The 22,078-nt window shown below is 41.9% G+C and overlaps 1 protein-coding gene across 1 annotated transcript; it reads left to right on the forward strand.

The window, feature by feature from the left end:
• Positions 1-195: 195 nt before the first annotated feature.
• On the forward strand, positions 196-21,997 carry cacna1sb (calcium channel, voltage-dependent, L type, alpha 1S subunit, b). Its single transcript, XM_008413631.2, has 45 exons — positions 196-689; positions 1,868-1,973; positions 4,551-4,690; positions 4,880-5,013; positions 5,938-6,090; positions 6,178-6,383; positions 6,464-6,567; positions 6,660-6,805; positions 7,504-7,585; positions 7,674-7,834; positions 7,930-8,155; positions 8,237-8,444; positions 8,530-8,650; positions 8,749-8,863; positions 9,137-9,236; positions 9,317-9,386; positions 9,906-10,038; positions 10,139-10,268; positions 10,364-10,423; positions 10,693-10,799; positions 10,923-11,010; positions 11,559-11,666; positions 11,796-11,848; positions 11,929-12,075; positions 12,203-12,404; positions 13,010-13,168; positions 14,089-14,199; positions 14,275-14,358; positions 14,924-14,971; positions 16,260-16,286; positions 16,365-16,490; positions 16,579-16,644; positions 16,754-16,845; positions 16,924-17,083; positions 17,216-17,343; positions 17,443-17,539; positions 18,064-18,166; positions 18,269-18,370; positions 18,448-18,581; positions 18,675-18,800; positions 19,228-19,436; positions 19,530-19,594; positions 20,007-20,053; positions 20,144-20,218; positions 20,683-21,997. The coding sequence occupies exons 1-45, from the start codon at positions 505-507 to the stop codon at positions 20,986-20,988; spliced, it is 5,550 nt and encodes a 1,849-aa protein (XP_008411853.1). The 5' UTR covers positions 196-504; the 3' UTR covers positions 20,989-21,997.
• Positions 21,998-22,078: the final 81 nt, after the last annotated feature.

Consider the following 22,078-nt stretch of genomic DNA (forward strand, 5'->3'; position numbering starts at 1 on the left):
CATTATTTTTGTTTTACGGTGTAGAGTTTCAGGCTAAGTTGCAGGTTCGTTTGCTACAGGTGCTTCTCCCGCTCCTATTGCTTTCTCACATCATTCACATTCGTCCTGCCCCTTCTGCCACTGCCCTCCCCTCCTGACCCTCCCAGCCATCCCCAAGCATGGCCTGCCGGTGCTTTACAGTCTAAATTTAAACATGCTGCAGGGTCAACTGCTCCTCCAGCCACTCTGGGCCTCTTTTATTTTTCTCCACAGAGGTGAGCTTTTTCTGTCCGGGGCCCTCGGCTTGGAGGAGAAGTCCGTGGCTCTGAGACGGAGCTAGAGGGGAGAGAAGAGGACGGCAGTGGCGGCGGGGGGGGGGAACCCGCGCACATAAAAGGCTACTCTGGAGGCCTTTGCTGAGGAAGATCTGCACTGAACCAGAGTTTGGGATTTTACATCAACCCCTGATTTTTTGTATTTTTTTGTGGATTTTGTAGAAAGGTTGTGTGAGGTGAAGGCATCAGGATGGCGACCAACGCGGATGCGGCCAAGCCGGTCATCATGAACGAGGAGGAACTGAAGAAGAAGCAGAGGGAGAAGCTGAAGCGGCTTCAGGCCACAGGTGGCAACCCTCGACCTGCCAGGACCCTTTTCCTCTTCTCCCTCAAAAACCCTTTCCGAAAGGCCTGCATCAACATTGTGGAGTGGAAGTATCCTTTATAGACTGAAATATAAAGCACTAAACACATTCATTAGGTTATACAGCTGTCACGTCACATTTCCACCAGGGAATTGAATCAAGTAACCAGGTGATTGCTACATTGTGAAGTCTTCTCTAACGACTGTGGTTCAATATTTGCAAGCCTCTGATTTTCTGTTCCTCCCAATCGGTCCCCATCTGGCACATAAAAGCAATCAGCTTCCTAATTAATGAGCTGAATGCCTTCAATTCTGCTGGTTTGTGTGGAAAAATTACTGAAATACAGGAAGTCTGGTGAGATTTGGGAACAAAACACAGGCTGCTGACTGACAGTATGATGATTTGTAACTCCTGTTGGGAGTTTTCTGCATTCAGCTTTGATTTTAGACATTGTTATTCAGAGTAACAGCAAAATATCATTGTTTATGTGATGGTAGCACCGGTTTTATGGCAGAAGATATTTATTTTACACCAGAGAAAAAATATCTGAGATTAGAATATTACATCAGATCATTAAAAGCACACTTTGTAACAGAAATCTGGGCTTAATTATAAGTATGTTAAATACTCGTTTAAAAGTTATTTTCAAAAGATACTTTAATCTGACAGGCGAGCCTCATTGTGACACATATTCTGGTTTGTTGAACATGACCGCAGTTCATAAGACTGGGAATATTATAAAATTAACTTTTTACATGCCTTGTTTATGGTCGGCTGTTTACTGTTGAACGTAATGCGGCAGGACAGAGTCTGTAAAAGGGGCAAATTAATCAGAACAAACCATTTAGCTTTTATATACATCAACTTATGTAGAAATAAACGTCTTGCAGTCTGACTCAAAACATTTTTTCCCTGACGAACAGGCCCCGGTTTAAATGGCCCGTCATATTCTTGGGCTCTGCAGCTGTTCCTCCACATCACAGAAAGACATGATGCTGACCTGGCAGGGGAATTTTGTCGGAGAGCCCCCTATGGATGAGAATGAAGCATCGCACCAGACAGGATTACATTCACTCCCTACAGCTATGCCAGTAGAGGATTTAAGACCAGAGATCACCACATCTCATCCGTTTGATATGCCTTGTAACACTATATAGATGTATCACAAAATCCAGACCAGTACTCACACATAAAGAAAGTTGCCTTGAAACTTGTGCGTTGTTATGATCCTGAGCCTTCCTCACCCAGAACCTTTGAAATCATCATCCTGTTAACCATCTTTGCCAACTGTGTGGCTCTGGCTGTGTTCCTGCCCATGCCTGAAGAAGACAGCAACAACACCAATGCGAACTTGGTAGGCAGAACAAAGAACCTTTAAACAAGGAACAAGCCACAAACATTTGCCAGCTCTTTAGTTATACTTAGACCAGTGTTTCTGCCAACTCTGTGACTGTGCTGCCTGATGAAGCAGATTGCTATAGTTGTGTGTTGATTTGCTGGACGGTGTGATGCTAAATGGCTAAGGGCTTCAGCTGCTCTTTGGTGTGAGAGCCAAGCCCCATTTCTAATTCTACCAGATACAACTCAGTTCTTTATTTGGAGTCCCATCTGCGTTTGTCCAGGGTCGATGGACAAATGTGCTCTTTGATCATCCTTGCATGATCTCATTATTTGTATTTCTGATCACTGGCTTGTGAAGCAGACCAAGCACAGCAAGAAATATGGTGTGAAATATGACAAGTTTCTGCTCGTCATGTTTCTGCTAATATGACAAGTTATTAGCACGTAAACAGTTGACGTAAACGGTCAAAACCGTTTACTTTATTCTTGTAAATGGTAAAAACCGTTTACAAGAATAATGTGTGCATGTTTTCAATGCAGCCTAGACCAAAAGACTGCTTTTCAGTCTTTAGCACTAGGTAACTTAAAAAAAAAATTCATATTTGTTAGAACTGTCTTTATGTCGTGAGAATATAGTTTGAGACAGGTGATCTGTGAAAATATTTAGCTTCTCTGCGCCCACCTCTGTGATTAACAGTGGTCTTATCACTGTCAATCACACTCAAGTACATGCTGCTCAAACTCCCCCCTGGCTCTCTCTTAGGAATTTCCTACTCCCCCACAGTAGAGTCTGCAGTGAATGTGCAGGCTAGTTAGATGACGGATGATAAACAGGTTTTCCTGTCTTTTAAATTTTAAAAGTTCTCTACGAAATGCTTCTGGATCAGAGCAAAGCTTAGAGGTTCATCTGTAAAATGGTTGACAGGGCTGCATAGTGGCGTAGTTGGTTGCAACAAGAAGGTCTTGGGTTCAATTCCAGGCATGGAGTTTGCATGTTCCCCCTGTGCACATGTGTATTCTTTATATATATGTGTATAGATATTGTCTGACTGCAAAAGCATTGCTTGGTTCATAAAGTCTGGACTTTAGCCACATTATTCAATTGTACCAAAAGTTAAATATCAATGATTACGACTTGTGATGGTGATTTGGTGTGGGAGATATTTTCATGGCAAACTTTAAGGACCAACTGAAAATCGTTCACTGAGCTCACTGTATTTCAATCTACTCCACAATCCCAAGATCTCAATTGAGTAAAGCAGAGGACATTGGAGTTGTAGTGTAACAAATATCAGGCATTTTACTGCACCTTTACAGATGTAGTGAAGCACACATTTATCACACATTTAATTCCACATTATGGATAAACAGATAACAAACGTTATGCAATGTCAACATGGATCAAAACGTCAGGAATGTTTGTGACACCATGTTGATTTTATGGACAGGAGAATCAAGGCAATACTGAAGACTAAAGGAGACAAGCGCAGACAAGGTGCCCCAACTAAAGTGGCTGATGATTATTTGTAGCAAATAGGAAAAAAAAAAAAAAAACAAGAAAATAATGACAGTGCTTTAAAGTCGTTATTTTGAGTCTTTCTCTGGATGAGCTATATATAATATTATGAAGCCGGGGACTAGAATGACAGAAGTAGATGATTGGTAAATATGAATACTGACAAAAGATCTGTTAAATTTTGCTAAAATCTACTTTTAAAAAAATTGAACATATATGTTGTATATGTTTACAGTTTTATTTGGACTCCATCTTTAAGGCTTTCATTGTGCTTATATGAAGTAGATGACACCTGACTTCCTACATTAAATGAATACATTCTTCATAAACACGTCAGTCTTGTTGACATACAGTCATTTAACCTATTTTTAGTCCAATGCTGTTTCTTTACCTGTCTTGCTGTGAACCTGCCTCCTGCCAAAGCTTTCCTACTCCTCCCTGTCATTCTTTAGACGGGAGGAAAGTAAGAAGATACGATTCGCCCCCCTGCTGCTGTCAGAAGTAGGTCGAGTGGGATCGAGTCCAGAAATGTTTTCTCACGTAACCCAACACAGAGACACTAAAAAGCACTGAAACAAACCCAGACGTTCAGCCGTCCACGTTTAGAAAATGTGTGACGTTTAGGAATTCGGCACAAGAATGTTACTAAACGTTTCGTTTCTGCCGAGTCACAGCTCGGTGCTGACGCCTGAATCTGGCTGAATGTAACAACAAACCAATGGGGAATTTACAGCACAAGTCCAATAAATCCTTGATTTATGACGAATGATTTGCTTTTCTATGAAGTCATGATAATTAAGGAAAACCAAGCTGCTCTGCTCTGTATGTTAGATGTCATAAATCACCTGCTGTCTTTGGTTTACACCAGTCCACGGTTAAATATGTGTACAGAAACACAGAACTTTGTTTTATGTTTTAGGGGAAAACTCAGATGAACTCTTAAGATATGACAAGTACAAGTCATTTTTAAGTTTTAAGTTCTGAGTCTTTGATATGTTATTTATGTTCTACTAAGAGAATTGTATGCGATAATTAGACCGTTTCAAATTGTCTGACTCGTTTGTCTTATTGCAGGAAAGTCTGGAGTACATCTTCCTGATCATCTTCACGTTCGAGTGCTTCATGAAGATCATAGCGTATGGGCTGGTGTTCCATGAAGGGGCCTATTTAAGGAACTGTTGGAACATATTGGACTTTGTCATCGTTTTCATGGGGTAAGATGAGCTCTGTGCAGCAGCTTGATATATCTTTTGCCAAAGAGCCTGTCCCCTTACTTTCACGCAGTAAGTTAAAGATAAAAATATTTGTTCTCTGAATTCTCAATTGCGATGCTTATTTTGTTCCAATGTAACAAACTTTATGTTTTTTCAGATGTTTCTGGTTTTTGTTATCTTCTCCTGCAGACTCTTCACCTTTGGCTTGGATACCATAAACATGATCGCAGGAGTGGAGAAGGAAAAGGGTGGGGGGTTTGACATGAAGGCACTGAGAGCATTCAGAGTACTGCGACCCCTTCGACTTGTTTCAGGAGTACCAAGTAAGAGCCCATGGAAAACTGGATGTTTACACTGTATAAAAACACAGTCCCTTTCTGGTTCCTCTTTATAACTCATTTAGATAATTCAGTCGATAATTTCAATGTGGTTCAAGTTAATTGTGTGCAGACAAACCCTACAGCAAACATCGTTCTCCTGTTAAATAAAATTAGCACGTTTCTTTAGACTCTTGCTACTTTAAACCTATTTAGAAGCTACCCGAATACTTGTGTCAGTGCCACCACATTGGCACAAGTATTCAGGATTAGTGTTTCATTTGTTTGCAGCACAGCTCTCCCTAGACAGCTTAGGGAATCCGAGCAGATTGCAGAGCAGCTCAAATGGCAGCAGCAGCCAAAAGCCTCTCTTTCACTGTGAGACATATTTGCGAGATCAACAAAATATTCTGCACAACTTTCTATGCAGCTTTGCTAGCAGTACCCATGACATTGAGCAGAATTGTGTCTCAGTGGAGCTGCAGCAGATATTAAGTCACGGACAGTACAATGTTCTGTCGGCTGATTGTGGACGTCTATGTTTTGAATCACATTATCAGCCAAACAAGTAGTTGGAATACTTTTTGTGAAGACGATTCTTGACCATTTAGTTTTTTGTCCTTATCGTACCATCCCCACCAATTTCAGAGAGCGTTATCGACTCGGCTACAAAAAATATACATCAGATGCAGTTAGAATTCATCCATACAGCTGGATATAGTACCAAAGTGCAGACCATGAATACATGGCTCTTCAACTACTTTACACACAAGCACTAATTTGCAATTGTAATATTGTAAATACTGATATCATGATGATGAGTGCAAACAAATATATTGCTAAGTTTTACTTTGGAGTACTGGTAATAAATGTCGGCTCTGTTTCCGGACACTTCGCTGATCTCTTGCCTGGCTATACTTTCACTCTCAGGCCTTCAGGTGGTGATGAACTCCATCCTCAAAGCCATGCTGCCTCTGCTGCACATTGCCCTGTTGGTCTTCTTACTGGTCACCATCTACGCCATTATGGGACTGGAGTTGTTCAAATGCAAAATGCATAAGACCTGCTACTACACTGGCACAAGTATTCAACGAAGGACACATTTAACCACATTACCCACAAGTCCCGACATCAGCTTCCCGTACTGATGCCTCTTCCTTGCATCCACAGACATCTACGCAGCAGCAGAAGGTGAGCTGCCTGCTCCGTGTGCTCAGGCTGGAAACGGACGTCGCTGCATGATCAATGGCTCAGAGTGCAGGCCTAACTGGGAGGGTCCCAACAACGGCATCACTCACTTCGATAATATTGGCTTCGCAATGCTGACAGTTTACCAGTGCATCACCATGGAGGGATGGACTAAAGTCCTTTACTGGGTCAGTAACCTACAGCAGCATTCATGACTTTACACGTTAAACGAGTTGTGACCGACTGACAGTCTTGAGTTGCCTCTCAGGTTAACGACGCTATCGGAAACGAATGGCCCTGGCTCTATTTCGTTCCTCTCATCTTGCTGGGCTCCTTCTTTGTGCTTAATCTTGTCCTGGGAGTTCTTAGTGGGTAAGGCAGCTGTCGTGTTATGTCTACTCACACTAGTGCTTGTCCTGCTCGGTCGGATAAATTAACACTTTCTTTACCCCTTTACTACCCAGAGAGTTTACCAAAGAGCGAGAGAAGGCCAGGTCACGAGGAGAGTATCAGAAGTTGAGAGAGCGACAGCAGCTGGATGAAGACCTCCATGGCTACATGGAGTGGATCACTCATGCTGAAGTCCTGGATGCTGACAGAGAAGGCAAAGGTGAGCTCTCTGAACCACGGAGAGTGCCTTTCAGAATATGCCTCTTGACGCTTTCCCAAATTTAGTTAAATTACAACAAGGGTTTAATGTATTGTGTATTTTGCTTGTGTAGTTACATAAGCTCTCAGTAAAGTCTAACAAAAAGCAGTATATCACTGAAAAGAAGCAATGATGCCTATTTTTTTCTACATTTTTTACAAATGGAGATCTGAAAAGGAGACTGAAAACACAAAAGTTATATTTATCTCCCTTTACTGTGGCCCTATTAGCCCACCTGAGTGTAATTTAGCATTATTTAAAACAAATCAGTATTTTGAAGCTCTTAGATGTGTATTAGTGGTTGTTAAATAAAGAAACCTCATCATAAAGGGACCAAAGAACACATACAGTGCATCTGGAAGGTTTCAAGGAGTTTGCCAAAAGGAAGCTGAACGACTCTCAGACTAAGAGAAACAAAAATCTAGACTAATTGACACAAATATGAAAACTCATGTTTGGAGGAAACCAGGCACAGCTCCTCACAAGGCCAATACCACTGCAGGTTTGGCAATAATCTATGCCAAACCTTTCAGATTTTAATTTCTAAATACTTCTGAAAACTTCACTTCACTGTGATGTGCTGCTTTGCCTTGATTTATCATGTAAAATCTCAAAGGTTTGCCGTTTTGAGACTCCTCAAACTTGTGACTATTTTTCAGGCCTTCTGCCTCTCACCAGTGGGGACTCTGACACAGACAGCCTGTATGACTTGGAAGGAAAGAGTCGCATCATCTACTATTAGTGAGCCTCTTACTTTGTAAATGTACCACCGCTGGCATGGTGTTTTTACGGCTGTTCGGCAGTGATGACGGATTATTTTCATGTTTAGCCGGCTGGGACTTCGCTGGAACCGTTTCTTCAGGATGAAGTGTCTGATTTATGTGAAAACCAAGAGCTTTTATTGGGCTGTGATGTTCCTCGTATTCCTCAACACGCTGACCATAGCCACTGAGTTCCACCATCAGCCTGACTCCCTGACGTCTCTGCAAGGTTAGCAAGTCGTTTAGTGTGTTCTTCAGATTTATTGAAAACCTCTCAGTCTTAAAAGTCTTAAGGCTTCTTTCTCTCTTCCTTTACCGCCGCAGATGTAGCGAGTCGAGTCCTGCTGGTGCTGTTTGTCTTTGAGATGCTGGTGAAGATGTACGCTCTGGGACCCAGAGCCTACTTCATGTCGCTGTTTAACCGCTTCGACTTCTTCGTCGTGCTCTGCGGCATTCTGGAGATGATCATGTTGTCTGCAGGAGCTGTGGCTCCCCTGGGTTTCTCCGTGCTCAGGTGTATTCGGCTGCTGAGGATTTTCAAAGTCACAAAGTAGGTCTATCTATCTTCTTCTAAACGCCACTGCCCTGCAGGTTGGAACCGTACTCTGCCATCTCTAAACTGCTTTTGCAGGTACTGGACCTCTCTGAGTAACCTGGTGGCCTCTCTCCTCAACTCCGTTCGCTCCATCGCTTCTCTGCTCCTCCTTCTCTTCCTCTTTATTGTCATCTTCTCACTCCTGGGAATGCAGGTGTTTGGAGGAAAGTTCAACTTTGATTACAACCGTCCCAGGCGCAGTAACTTTGACAACTTTCCTCAGGCCCTGATTAGTGTATTTCAGGTAAGTTTCATTAGGATGTCATTATTTAAAGCTTCTCCACTGCAATATAAAGACATTTAGTACTTTTTAATGATTGTTTTCTTAGATCCTCACAGGAGAGGAATGGACCAACATCATGTACAATGGTATAATGGCATATGGAGGGCCTGAGATTCCTGGGATTCTGGTTTCCATCTATTTCATTATCCTTTTCGTCTGTGGAAACTGTATCCTTCATGTCACACAGAAATATTATCTTAATCTTAAAACATTAAAATGCACCAATTAATGTTTTTATTTGTTTTCCTAAGCTTGTTGCGATCAGATATCCTCCTCAATGTCTTCTTGGCCATTGCGGTGGACAACCTGGCAGAGGCTGAGAGTCTGACTTCGGCTCAGAAGGAAAAAGCAGAAGAGAAGATGAGAAAGAAGCTGCTAAGGTAAGTAACAGCACACTTTTGTTGCCATTGTGCACCTGTTATACTGACTGACTTATAGAAATGCTATTGTAAATATAGCATAAATAGGAAATAAAAATAGGAAATAGTATTCTAATCCACTAGCTTGGACCTCAAGTTTCTTTCACCATTACTTTGTGGKGGGGGGGGGGGGGAAGCTAAAAAGTTTGAAGAAACCGGGACAGAGTTGCCGCCGGTGTGTCTGTCTGCACATTGCCATAGTTTATTCACTTTGCCTTTCATTTTGCCCCGTAGGTCCAAAATGCCTGAAAAGACTGATGAGGAGAGGGAGAGGATAGCAAAGAAACTGGCTGAACAGAGGGCCAAAATGGAGGGAATGCCCACTACAGCCAAAGTTTGTATTCTCTCTGGGGTCATATTACACTGTAGGGAGTACAAATATGTGTAGTTAACATTTATCTTTTTTTTTTCCAGCTCAAAATCGATGAATTTGAGTCAAATGTCAATGAAGTGAAGGATCCATTTCCACCTGCTGATTTCCCAGGTAAAACAAAAAGTGTTGAGGATTCTCTTTGACGAAAATATTTCTCTGGTTGTTATACAACCTGGAATGCTGATGGGAGAAATTTACATATGTTTATTATCGCAGCTCTTAGTTGTGCTATAGGCTTATCAACCGCAGCTATTTCCTGTTTTCTGGCGATTCAATGTTTGGGAGGTCCTGGTAAAGAGTTTTAGCCTCTGATACTGATTACATTAAGAGGTCTGATACTTAATTAAAATAATAATTTCTCTAATTTTACGTGGTCTATCTGATTCAGCCTTACTGGATAACTAATGCGCCGCATTTTGCTGACCTGCTATACGTTAGCACTAGCTTGTTTACTCTGTTTTGACACAAGATTATAACCTTTGGTAAGGTTTTTAAGAGAGTGTCACGTAGTTGTGTGTAAAAACATTTTTTAGAAAATGTTGTTCTCCTGCCTCACAAACTTAGCACTTTGCCTTGAACGCTGTAAAATTAACTTCCTAAAGTTTCAGCTGCAACATAAATATGTTGTAGGCGACGACGAAGAGGAAGAACCTGAAATCCCAATCAGTCCTCGACCCCGACCGATGGCCGACCTGCAGCTCAAGGAAGAAGCCGTTCCTTTGCCAGAAGCTAGCTCCTTTTTTATATTTGGTCCTCAGAACAAGTATGGCGATTCAACCTGCTCCTAAGATTCATGTAGCGTTCCGTTAAACTTTGCAGTTCGATATCTTTCTTTATTTTATTTTTTTCAATTTGGTGTCCAGGTTCCGTAAGCTGTGTTACAAGATCATCAATGCTTCGTCCTTCACCAACCTCATCCTCCTCTTCATCCTGCTCTCGTCCATCTCGCTGGCAGCTGAAGATCCCATCGATCCTAAATCCTATAGAAACCAGGTGACATGCAGGCCTAATGCAAAGTGTTGGACCGCAGCTACAGGATAACCAAGGCGGCAAAAATAACAGCTGTCAGTCTTTATGCTTTTTCTCAGATCTTAGCCTACGCTGATATTGTCTTCACGACTGTTTTCACCATTGAGATTGTGTTGAAGGTAAATCCACGATTTAATCTATCACATGAAATCATTAACACAAGTGAGCCCCTGTCTTATTAAAAAAAAAAAGCTAACATAACAATATTTTACATTTCAGTCAGATGCAATGTAAAATTGATATAAAGATTGCAATAATAGCCAATAATTATTCTTAAGGAGGAAAATTATCTTTAAAAAAAAGAATAAAGGGCACAACATATGTCTTTAAAGCGTGCAAATCTGATTCAGCACTACTGTGTGTGTAACTGCACTGTTCTCTGTGGCAGATGACCGTGTATGGTGCCTTCATGCACGAAGGCTCTTTTTGTCGTAACTCGTTCAACATCCTGGATCTGATTGTGGTCACAGTGTCACTCCTGTCTATGGGAATGGAGTGAGTTTACATTTAACAATCACTCAGTTAAGAAGAGAAAAGTTTTGCTTGCAGCCGTTTACAATCCTAAAACCAGGACAGTGAGAATGTTCTTTTTTTTTTTTTTGTATGTGTCGTTTGCAGATCCAGCGCCATCTCTGTGGTGAAGATTCTCAGGGTGTTGAGGGTGCTGAGGCCACTCAGAGCCATCAACAGAGCAAAAGGTTTAAAGGTAAATAAAGTAGTGACACTTTAAGGTAACGATGATCCACTGAAAGTGACATAAATTCAATATCTAAGAAAACATGCACATTTTGGTAGTAGTTTGGTGGTCGTTCAAGACTTTTCCGAAGTTTCGTGAGGTGACTACAAGAGAACATAAGTCAGTAGGAGGACTTGAGTGATGGAAAACAAATACATCATCAATTTTACAAGCGAAACTATCCAGTTTAAGTTGTAGTAAGGGAAAATGTGCTCTTTCCTTCTGTTTACTCTCATTAATCCGTAACCCACTTTTCTTCTTTGAATCTTCATGGTTTATGCCGACTCTAGTCTTTTCTGTGTTGCCAAAAATCAGCCACACATCAGTTTGTTGTGTTGGGTTTTTATTTCGCCAAGAAAACGGTTGGCATTTTCTTTAAAGCAATAGACAAACCCTGCATATAGCATTTTCCCTATAAAGTTAATTAACTTCTTTACTGTAATTTTACGTTTAGCTGCTCTCAGGATTTATTGTTTTTTTTTTCACCCCTTCTTCTTTTTTTCTTCTTTTTTTTACAGCATGTGGTCCAGTGTGTGTTTGTGGCCATCAAGACCATCGGCAACATTGTCCTGGTCACCATGCTGCTGAATTTCATGTTTGCCTGCATCGGAGTGCAGCTCTTCAAGGTAGTTAATTTTAAATTAGTGCTTACTTGGTAAGCTTCAGCGAAGGCCACATTTCTAAATTGGTCTACAGTACTATGAAAGCCTCGCTGCTTGAAGATTAAATTAGTTACTCATCTCTTTCCCTGCCAGGGCAAATTCTACAGCTGCACAGACCCGACCAAAGTGACTGCAGAGGAATGCCAGTAAGGCAAACAACGCCGACTTACCATAGACTTAATTTATCAGAGCGCTAATGTTAACCGCTCTCTTTGTGCGTTCGTAGGGGATACCACTTGAAGCACATGGAGAACTCCCTGCAAGACACAGTTCTGGCGAAAAGACAGTGGATAAACAGTGACTTTAACTTTGACAACGTGCTCAACGGGATGCTGGCTCTGTTCACCGTCTCGACGTTTGAGGGCTGGCCCAAGTGAGCTCAGAATATATTTTGATTTAAAAAAGAAAACGGTGCCATTGTTTTGGCGATTTGTTGAGTCAGTGAATTAAATTAACCGACTGTCTCTGATCTTTGTCCCGTTCCTTTGCTTCGTCGTTAGGCTTCTTTACAGAGCCATAGACTCAGCAGAAGAAGACATGGGTCCAGTCTACAACAACCGTGTGGACGTGTCCATCTTCTTCATTATCTACATCATTCTCATCGCCTTCTTCATGATGAACATCTTTGTGGGTTTTGTCATTGTCACCTTTCAGGAGCAGGGCGAGCAGGAGTACAAAAACTGCGAGCTCGACAAGAACCAGGTATGCTGGTTTGAGGTTTTTTGGGTGTTTTTTTTTTTTTTTTTTTTGTCGGCCCCATAGAAAGATGACAATGCTTTTGCATAAGTGCTGGAATTTTATCTGACAGATCATCACAAGAGACATTTGCAGTCTTTGTTTTCTGCTAAACGTGGCATTTTGAAAGTTCACCAAAAAGCTTCTTTTTGTCTCATCTGATCAGAGAACTTTTTTTTTTTTTTGCTGTATCCTCTCCATTATCAATGGGAAACTTAAAGTTCCTTTAACTTTCTTTTTTAACTTTTTTGCTCCACATTTATAATTACTCACAGGTGGGCTGACTTCTGAAGGCAGTTGGTTAAACTGGATTTTTTTAGGGGTATCAGAATAAAAGGGACTGAATATCAAATGCACTGCACACTTTTCGGACTTTTATTTGTCATAAATCTTGGTATTCATGTATCCTTTGTCTCCCACATCACAATTATGCACCACTTTGTGTTGGTGTTTTACATAAAATTCAAGTAAAGATGCATATAAGCTGGTGGTTGTAAAATGTACCTCGGGTGTGAACTCGCAGATTATTTAATCTTCGACACTCACTTCCTGTCTGTCCTGTCCCCCCTCAGCGTCAGTGCGTGCAGTACGCTCTGAAGGCTCGCCCTCTTCGCTGCTACATCCCAAAGAACCCGTACCAGTACAGAGTGTGGTACATCGTCACCTCGTGCTACTTTGAGTACCTCATGTTCTTCCTAATTATGCTGAACACATTGTGCTTGGGGATGCAGGTGAGTCAGAGCGCCGAGGCTGAAACCACAACTCATCATTAAGAGAAAGGTTTCACATGGTCTTGTGTTTTCATGTGTGACCCAGAATCGCAGAGCTTGGTTTTTAATTAGCTTCTGCTCTGCCCAAACTTAAACACCCACAATGTCATTCGAAATTCTGCTCAATGCTATCGTTGCGATTTGACGACAATGTAAGCTTTAAACCTGCGCAACATATTGCATTGAAGTCTTCAATTGTGGCACTCGTGTTTTAGTAGCTTTGTTGCGTTTGTTCAGATTTGTTCTTTTTATTGACTTCAGTTTTTGTTCCTCTTTTTTTTTGGCTGAGACGTTGCTTGTTCTGACAATTATTTTTGCTCTAGTTTTGGATGCTTTGTAACTGGAAGGATTTTCTCTTTTACTTTTTTTTTTTGCTTATAGACAGTGGCAAAAATATTTTTACAACTGAGAGCATCTTAGTAGGATCTCAAAAAATTTCTGAACTTTGACCCCAGTTTGCAGAGGAGTTGAGAACGGAGGTTTTATAGATGCAGAGCAGAACCAAAGAGCAGAGAGAGAAGCTCAAACTCGGACTCCAAATTTAATTGATCTCCTGCAGCAATAATTAACATCATGTGTGATATTGTGACCTCCCTAAAATAATGGCCTGTCATTTTTTTGCCAAAAGTTTTTTTTTTTGTTTGTTTGTTTTTTCTGATTCATCTTTTAGCAAGAAAGAGATGGTGACTACTTTGCCAAAATTACTTTTGGAAAAGAAAAAAAATGACTTAGGTGATTACTTTAGGAAGGTGACGATATGCTATTAAATTGCTCCTCATGTGTGTTTCTGCCCCACTGTCATAAATGTTTGAATCTTCCAGAATCTGATCTTTTGAATTCATTTCTAACTAAACAAAGTCATTTTCCTCCCATCCGAACAGCACTGCAACCAGTCGAATTACGTTACCAAGCTGTCAGACACTCTGAACCTGATCTTCACCGTGCTCTTCACCGTGGAGATGATACTTAAGCTCATGGCCTTCAAAGTGAGGGTGAGTACTCTAATGTCTTCTGTTCTCATAAGGAGATCCCCGGCGCTGATCCATATGATTCGTCCCTCTCCGCAGGGCTACTTTGGAGATCCCTGGAACGTCTTCGACTTCATCATAGTCATCGGTAGCGTCGTCGACGTCATCCTGAGTGAAGTTGACGTGAGTACACGTGACACACCAGCACGTATATTTCACGGCAAACTAAAAAGAACTCTACATTTTTCAGGTTGCTGTTGCAGGTGCTGTTTGTTGACGTCCCTGGCGTTCTCTCAGCCTGCAGTCTGATTTGAGAGATTGAGTTTATTTGTTGATCTGAGGTTTTTGTTGTTTTGCCTTTATCACGTTGCTTTGTTCCCAGAGCTCCTTTGTACCTTGTGCAACCACCGATTCACTTCCATCACAGCGGCACCATCATTTTTTGCTATCACTCATTTCACTCTTGATAAAGATTGCACATTGCGTATGTTTTCTGAACATCTAAAAAGAGCACAACTCCAGTTAGGTAATTAATTAATTAAATGTTTTGTCGCAGCAGAATTGTGTCAATTATTTTGCACTGTGCTGTCCTTGTTTAATGCACAAACTGGCCACAAATTCCCCCCTTGCTCCCCCTTTTTTTTTTTGCAAATTTCTCCAGTTCATCTTCGTCTTTCTATCCACACGCCCCGTCACTCCTCTCTCTGTCCTTCATCCCCCTCACTCCTCATATGTCTATCCTCCACAGGCCGCCCTGGACTCCAGTGGAGGACTGTACTGTCTTCATGGCTGTGCTGTAAATATCTGCACCGCTGCATGACCTTTGCTGTGTGAGCACTTCTGCTGCGTTCTCAACTAAAACACTACTCTCTCTTTCACCTCCACGCTCTCTCTTTACTCTGACGAGTCGCTGCTTTAGTTGTGTTTGTTGACGTAAAAGTGTAAATGCAAGACCAAACCTCCTTCAGCCTGATATGTTAAGCCGCGAGTTAGTTTTTTTTGCAATTTGCATCAGCAAGTTAAGAGCTCGTAACTGCTTGACTGGTAGAGCAAACATGCTGTTTTATTGATGCAAATTGTGTTGATTTGTTTCGTTTTGCATGGGTTACAAAGTTTAAATACATCAAATTACTATATGTGATATTAATTAAAGTTGGTGAATTAACAATGTTACCTTTCTTGAAAGTTGTGAATCTGCAGTTACCAGGCTGGCTATGGATGTCTTAGCCTTGCAAGAATATTCATAACCACTGAACTCTTTCATAATTTGTCTTGCTATAAACCATAAAGCTCAAGCGTATTTTAGCAAGATTCCACGAGATGCATTAAAAACATAGTAGGGTATAATTGCAATGTAAAACAAATATGAAACACAATTTTCATGAATAAAAATGTAAACATTTTGGAGCGTGTTCTAAAAGCACATTTTGTTGTAGCTACAGCTAGCAGCTGTGCACGTCAAGAAACTTTTGAAACTCAGTCAGGTTGAGCAGAGAGCATTTTGTTAGACTTCCTACTGTTTTTTTTTTTTACTTTGACTGGGCCACTCTCATGTAGGGATACAGTTTGAATTAAACCAGCCAGGTTTTTTTTTCCAGCACTGCCCTGTATCACTTGAGCCATCCCTCTATCAACTCTTGCCAACTTCTACGTCAATAGAGTCTCCCCCACCTGAGCTGTGGATTTCTGAAGCCCCTCCAGAGTTATCATGAGCCTCTTGGCTGCTTCTCTGATTAGCGCCACCTTTGAGCAGCTGGTTAGTTTAGGTGGACATCCATTACTTTAACTTTTCAGCTGAACAGGGTTTTGTGGGATGCTTATACCTGCGAGATCTTCACAGAACAGATGTACTACTACGTACTTTTATTTAATTCCAAAAAGGGGGACTCCTATGAATAAAGTGACTTTTAAAGATAATTAATTGCCCTGGATTTTCTTCAGGAGTATCTATCTGATTTGGGGCTAAAGTACACTGAATTTTTTGATTACAAAAAGACAATGTGTGAAAAAGTTAGAGTTTTGGATACTTTTGCGAGGAAATGTAGTAAATGAGGACTGATTCATGCATGACTTCCTCTTTTCAGGAGACAGATCCTATGGAAGAAATTGCGGTAAGTCCGTATCTCCTCATTTAAAAGCCACGTTTTTGAGGTTTTCCTCTGTGAAGCAGCTGTCGTCTTGTCCAACAGGCTTCTGAAAACGCCTCGGTCTCCATCACATTCTTCCGACTCTTCCGCGTCATGCGTCTAGTCAAGCTGCTGAACCGGTCAGAGGGCATCCGTAACCTGCTCTGGACCTTCATCAAGTCTTTCCAGGTTTAGTTCTCGTCGTCTCGTTTTATCCTCATCATTTCATTTCCGTTTGCTGCACAGTGTTTCTGACCCGTCCGTTTTCTGTCTGCAGGCTCTCCCTCATGTAGCTCTCCTCATCGTGATGCTCTTTTTCATTTACGCTGTGATCGGGATGCAGGTACAGCCGCCAGTGTTAATTCGGCTAAAACTTTGCGGGCTGTTATTGTGTATCTGGTTCAGGGTGGAAAACGCGATGTGAATCTAATTTGAATGGCAACAACCTACAGATCTTTGGAAAGGTATCCTTAAAGGACGGCACCCAGATCAACCGCAACAACAACTTCCAGACATTCCCTCAGGCCGTTCTGATGTTATTCCGGTGGGTACCTTCTCCAACATGTGTTATTTAAAGCCTGAGCTGTTGTCTCACTGTTCAAAGTGTGTTTTATGTATCCAGATGTGCGACTGGTGAGGCTTGGCAGGATGTCATGATGGCGTCGATGTACGGGAAGAAGTGCGACCCCATGTCTGACTTCCTGCCAGGAGAGGAGTACACCTGCGGCTCCAACTTTGCTGTCTTCTACTTCCTCAGCTTCTACTGTCTCTGTGCCTTCCTGGTCAGAAACGGCTTCATCTTTAACGCTCCTCCTCTTCTTTAACCGTTCACGCTTCAGCAAAAATCCCAATATAAAAGAAGTGAAAACAGAAGCGGCTGTAGACACAGTTATTTGTTTTCCATCCCAATCCAGATCCTCAATCTGTTTGTTGCTGTCATCATGGACAACTTTGACTATCTCACCCGTGATTGGTCTCTTCTTGGTCCACACCATCTGGACGAGTTCAAGAAAATCTGGGCAGAGTACGACCCCGAGGCCACGTGAGTCTGAACGCTACTGGAACGGTCACGTTTCGTATTTGTTTATGTAAAAGAAAAATGATGCATTGGTAGGAAATAAAATGTCTCTCTTGCCTAAAGAGGGAGAATCAAACATCTGGATGTGGTGACGCTGCTGCGACGGATCCAGCCTCCGCTTGGCTTCGGCAAGTTCTGTCCTCATCGCGCTGCGTGCAAGGTACACTCGTCCAGAAACCTGCGCTAAACGCAACAGTTTAACACATTTCACCTGAAAACATTTGGCTTGTGTCCCTTGGTCGACACCCTCTCAGTGGTGTTAAACTGCTACACTACGGACACTAATGTGACACTAATATTTGAGCAACTGAAGCCTCAAACTGATGTCTGGTTGTTCTTGAACATCCAAGTTTTCTTTCGGGGCAGCGGTTTGGGTCGAAACTTTGACACGGCTGGTCGTTCCAGCCGGACCTGCACCCTAATCGCTCATCAAATACGGTTTTAGAAAAGATAAAGTGCCTGCAAACTTCACCCCTGTGTGTGGATTAAAAGAGTTTCACATAAAGTCAAAGCTGTGCATGAAATTAAAATGTTTTAAAAAAATCTGCTCCGGAAAAGGATTTGCTCAAATTCATAAACGGAAGCTCCAAACAGAATGAATTATTCCCCCCCTGCCCCCCGATGAGTTCTTGTAAACAAAAATGTAAAACAGAAGAAAACTGATTGTCGTTCTTCTGTCTGCAGCGTTTGGTTGGGATGAACATGCCCCTCAACAGCGATGGCACCGTCACGTTCAACGCCACCCTGTTCGCTCTGGTCAGGACGGCGCTAAAAATCAAAACCGAAGGTGCGGCACATCAAAAACCCCGTTCAAATCATAACAAGACGAAATTCGCTCCTTCAAATATCACCTGATGCTGTGTTTTCTTTCTCAAACGCTTTTTTACAGGAAACTTTGAGCAGGCCAATGAGGAGCTCAGAGCGATTATAAAGAAAATCTGGAAACGCACCAGCATGAAACTGCTGGACCAGGTTATCCCCCCTATAGGAGGTCAGTCTGTGGACGCAGATAAGATGCTTTACGAAAAGATCCCCAACTTCTCACATAGACAGATCTGTGACCTGCAGATGACGAGGTGACTGTGGGGAAATTCTACGCAACGTTTCTGCTCCAAGACCATCTCCGGAAGTTTCTGAAACGCCAGGAGGAGTATTACGGCTACCGTCCGTCAAAGAAGAGCACCTCGGGTCCAGAGATTCAGGTTGATTGAAGAGATCTTATTAACTTTCCATATTCGTAAGAATGGGAAGGATCTTAATGTTCAGGTTCTCGCCGCTTTCTGTTAATTTTCTAGGCGGGTTTGAGGAGCATAGAGGAAGAAGCAGCTCCGGAGATGCACAGGGCAATTTCAGGAGACTTGCAGAACGAGGAAGAAATGGACGGAGCGATGGACGAGGCTGCAGAAGAAACCATTTATCAGGTAGGAAACCCGACGACACCTGTCATGAACACGAAGGAGTCTTCGTGAATGTTTACGACTGTTGTCACGAAGTGACATTCGGCAAATAGTGACACTTTTAATGCAAATTAATTGACTTTAATGTAAGTTTTAATGCAACTTTGCATAAAAAAGTATCATCAAGCAATGCTAAGTTGATACTTTTAATGGAACTTTTGATGTATATTTGTGACAGTCATAAACGTTCACTAAGGCTCGTTCAGGTTTATGTTATGTTTATGATGTAACACTACACTGAATGTGATGTTAATCTTCTGCACACCACTTCAAATAAAGTGTTACCAGAAATCCTTTTGAACGTTATAACATTTGTGGCATTCACATTCTGTAACTCAGTGGCACCTGTGCATTTCATCACTTTCCCTGCTTTTGCTCTCGGTATCTCCAGCGCTCTCACGGTCTGTTCGGCAACCGAGTCGAATCCTTCTCCGCCGAGGCCGCCGACGCTCAGAGCTCCCAGATGACCCACCAGCGGCCCCTCCAGTTCTCAGAGAGCCAGTCCGAGTCTCCGCCCAACTCCTCCGCCCTGGCGCCCGGCGCGGACTTTTTCCCCACGACGGCACCAAAGAGCAACACAAACAACAACGCCTTCGCAGAGTGAGCAGCAAGCAACACACACACTCCCGTCCGGCTGGATGTGTGTGTGATAAAAGCTTTTGTGTCTGAGTGCTTTTAATGTTTCCGTTACAGATTTTTCTTCGACAGAGAAGCCAGTCCAGATGAGTTCTATAATCCCTCTGAGGACGAGGAACCAGGTGCGACATAAGACACCTAGAGACATGTCTGCACACACAGCGCTTTGCTCCTGAGTTTTTTTTTTCCCCATTTTCACAATACAAACACACAAACTTTATTGCATTGCATCAATAAAATATGACAGACCACAAGAAAATAGTACATCCTCTTGAAGTGGAGGAACATGATTCCTCAACCTTATACAATTCTGAAAGCAGGAGGAGCTTTTTGTATTCAGCCCCCTTTACTCTGAAAGCCTTGGAAGAAGAAAAAATGCAGCCATATGGCTTAAAATGTCATATAATTCATGAATGAGTTCATCTCCATGTGGTTTAATCCCAGTGTAAATGCATAAATGTGAAGGATAAAATAATGCTAATGACAAATAAACCCTAAAAATTGGCTTTTCAACTTTTTCTTTTCATTTTCCAGACCCAAGACACTCCTGGAACTTCACAGTAAAAACAAACAAAACACAGGTATCTTCTTCCTAAACTCGTACGTGATTCTGTGACATTTGTGATGTGAACAGAGTATAAATTTCATATATGACAACATGTCTTACGCAGTTCCCTTACGAGCCTGAGTGGATGGAGAGTCGGAGTCGGAGCTCAAAGACTGCAGCCGATCAGCTTGTTCAGGAGGTGAGGAGGGAAACTCACTCACTTTGCTCTTTACCACTTCTGTAACAGATCAATATTTTTGGTCACGATTAAGGTTTGATTTTAAAACATTTAGGAACCAAAGCCTAAAGTCTAAAATGCAGGAAAGAGAGTTGGCTCTTCTATGTTATTTGCACAACAATGTATATAAGGGTTGGACCAATCCTCCTTACTTCCAACCTCCATTTTTTCAGTCATTTTTATACTTACCAACCATGTTCTAGTTTATGCTCATTTATAATTTAAGCTCCCAATAAGATACACTGAAGTTTGTGGTTGCTATCAAGTGGATTTCGGGACACGTGTCCCCTGAAATGTTCATAATATTTTGAGATTTTAAAATTGGACTTTTGTAAAAAAAAAAAAAAAAAAAAAGAAAAAATACAACAAGTAGATTTTTTTCCAATATGAATAAAATAACAAGGCTTGTTGTTTTTTACCCTCAGGCCCTTGAAATGGGCGGTCTGGCCTCCCTGTCCAAAGATCCTGCTTTTGTCTCCGTAACCAAGAAGGAGATGGCCGACGCCATGCATATGCCCGTTTCAGAGATGGAGGGCGTGGCGAGGGGCATCCTCAGCGAACGCTCCGACAGCGTCCCCTCTGTCAAAAAACGACGTCCCGTCCCCGTCCCTCCACCCGTCCCTGCTGGAGGGGGACAAAGACCCGGCCAGCCGGAGCCGGCTGTCAGAAAGAAGAGACGTCCGGTTCCTACAGTTCCTAGCCGAAAGAAACAAGATGACTCCGAAGTTTAGGTGTGTGTTCAGTGAGTTAATGTGGATAAAGTGACTTCAGCTCATTCAAGCTCGTTGCCCCTTTGACGATCTGTTACCTGTTAGCCTGACCCCACTTCAAACAGCAGGTCAGGGGTATTGGGTACACCGAGACATCTTACAGATGTATGACTTATAAAAACAGAATATCTTAAAGTAAGCTGATTGATACACTTCTTGTACTTCATCATTTACTGAGGATATCCATTCCACAGAGGGGGACAGCTGAGTGAATAAGGAAAGTGTCTTACTGTAGCCTCACTGAAGGGGGCAGTGATAGTGGGGGAGGCTCAGTGTAAACTAAACTAATGGCAGCAGCCTTTTGTTTTTGCGCTGCAGTTGATAAAGATGGTGGGAAAGTACTGTGGTAAGTGGAAACAGTTAGTTTTGTCTTCCTACCAGAAATCTAAAGTATTTAAAAGGTAGGAGCTTCAAACTGACTTTGTGACTGAAATTTCAGCAGGTTTTCTGTTTAAAACTGTCCGTAGCAGTTTATTGTAGCAACGATTGTCCCAAGTTCTAGCTGTAATAAACTGTTTGCTTTATAATCAATGTAGTAAAAAGTCACAGTACAGTTATGGGTTGTATGTTTTGTCCGTTAGATTAGATTTGATCCCTGAAGGGTTTTCAGCATACCTGGAGTATGGATGCTTTAGCTTGAAACTTCAAAGCCACTTTTTTATTCACATCAGTGGTGGACTTTTGCACTCGATTCATTGTTTTGTGCTCAGATTCAGTCTTCCCTGAGGACTTTTATAGTTTTTCTTATTGATATCGTCCTCTGATGTGTCTGCGTTCAACTGTCACACATCGAGTTTTAATGTTACTGTAAAGTATTTTCATCTTTAGTCTCCCTTTACTTTGGATTCTGTACAATAAAGTTTGATATGTTTTCACCGTTACACCCTCATAAAAAAAAAACATCTAATCCAATATGTTTGTATGAGTATTGTTTTTCCCTGGATACAAATAAAGAACCCTGACACGTGGATGCCTGGTCTCTGGAGGAGGGGCGTTAAAATTGAGAGCCTACAAATGTTTTCTTCTTAAACTGAATGAATAAGTACGAAGA

This window comes from Poecilia reticulata, linkage group LG7 (assembly GCF_000633615.1).
Source record: "Poecilia reticulata strain Guanapo linkage group LG7, Guppy_female_1.0+MT, whole genome shotgun sequence".
NCBI lineage: Eukaryota > Metazoa > Chordata > Actinopteri > Cyprinodontiformes > Poeciliidae > Poecilia > Poecilia reticulata.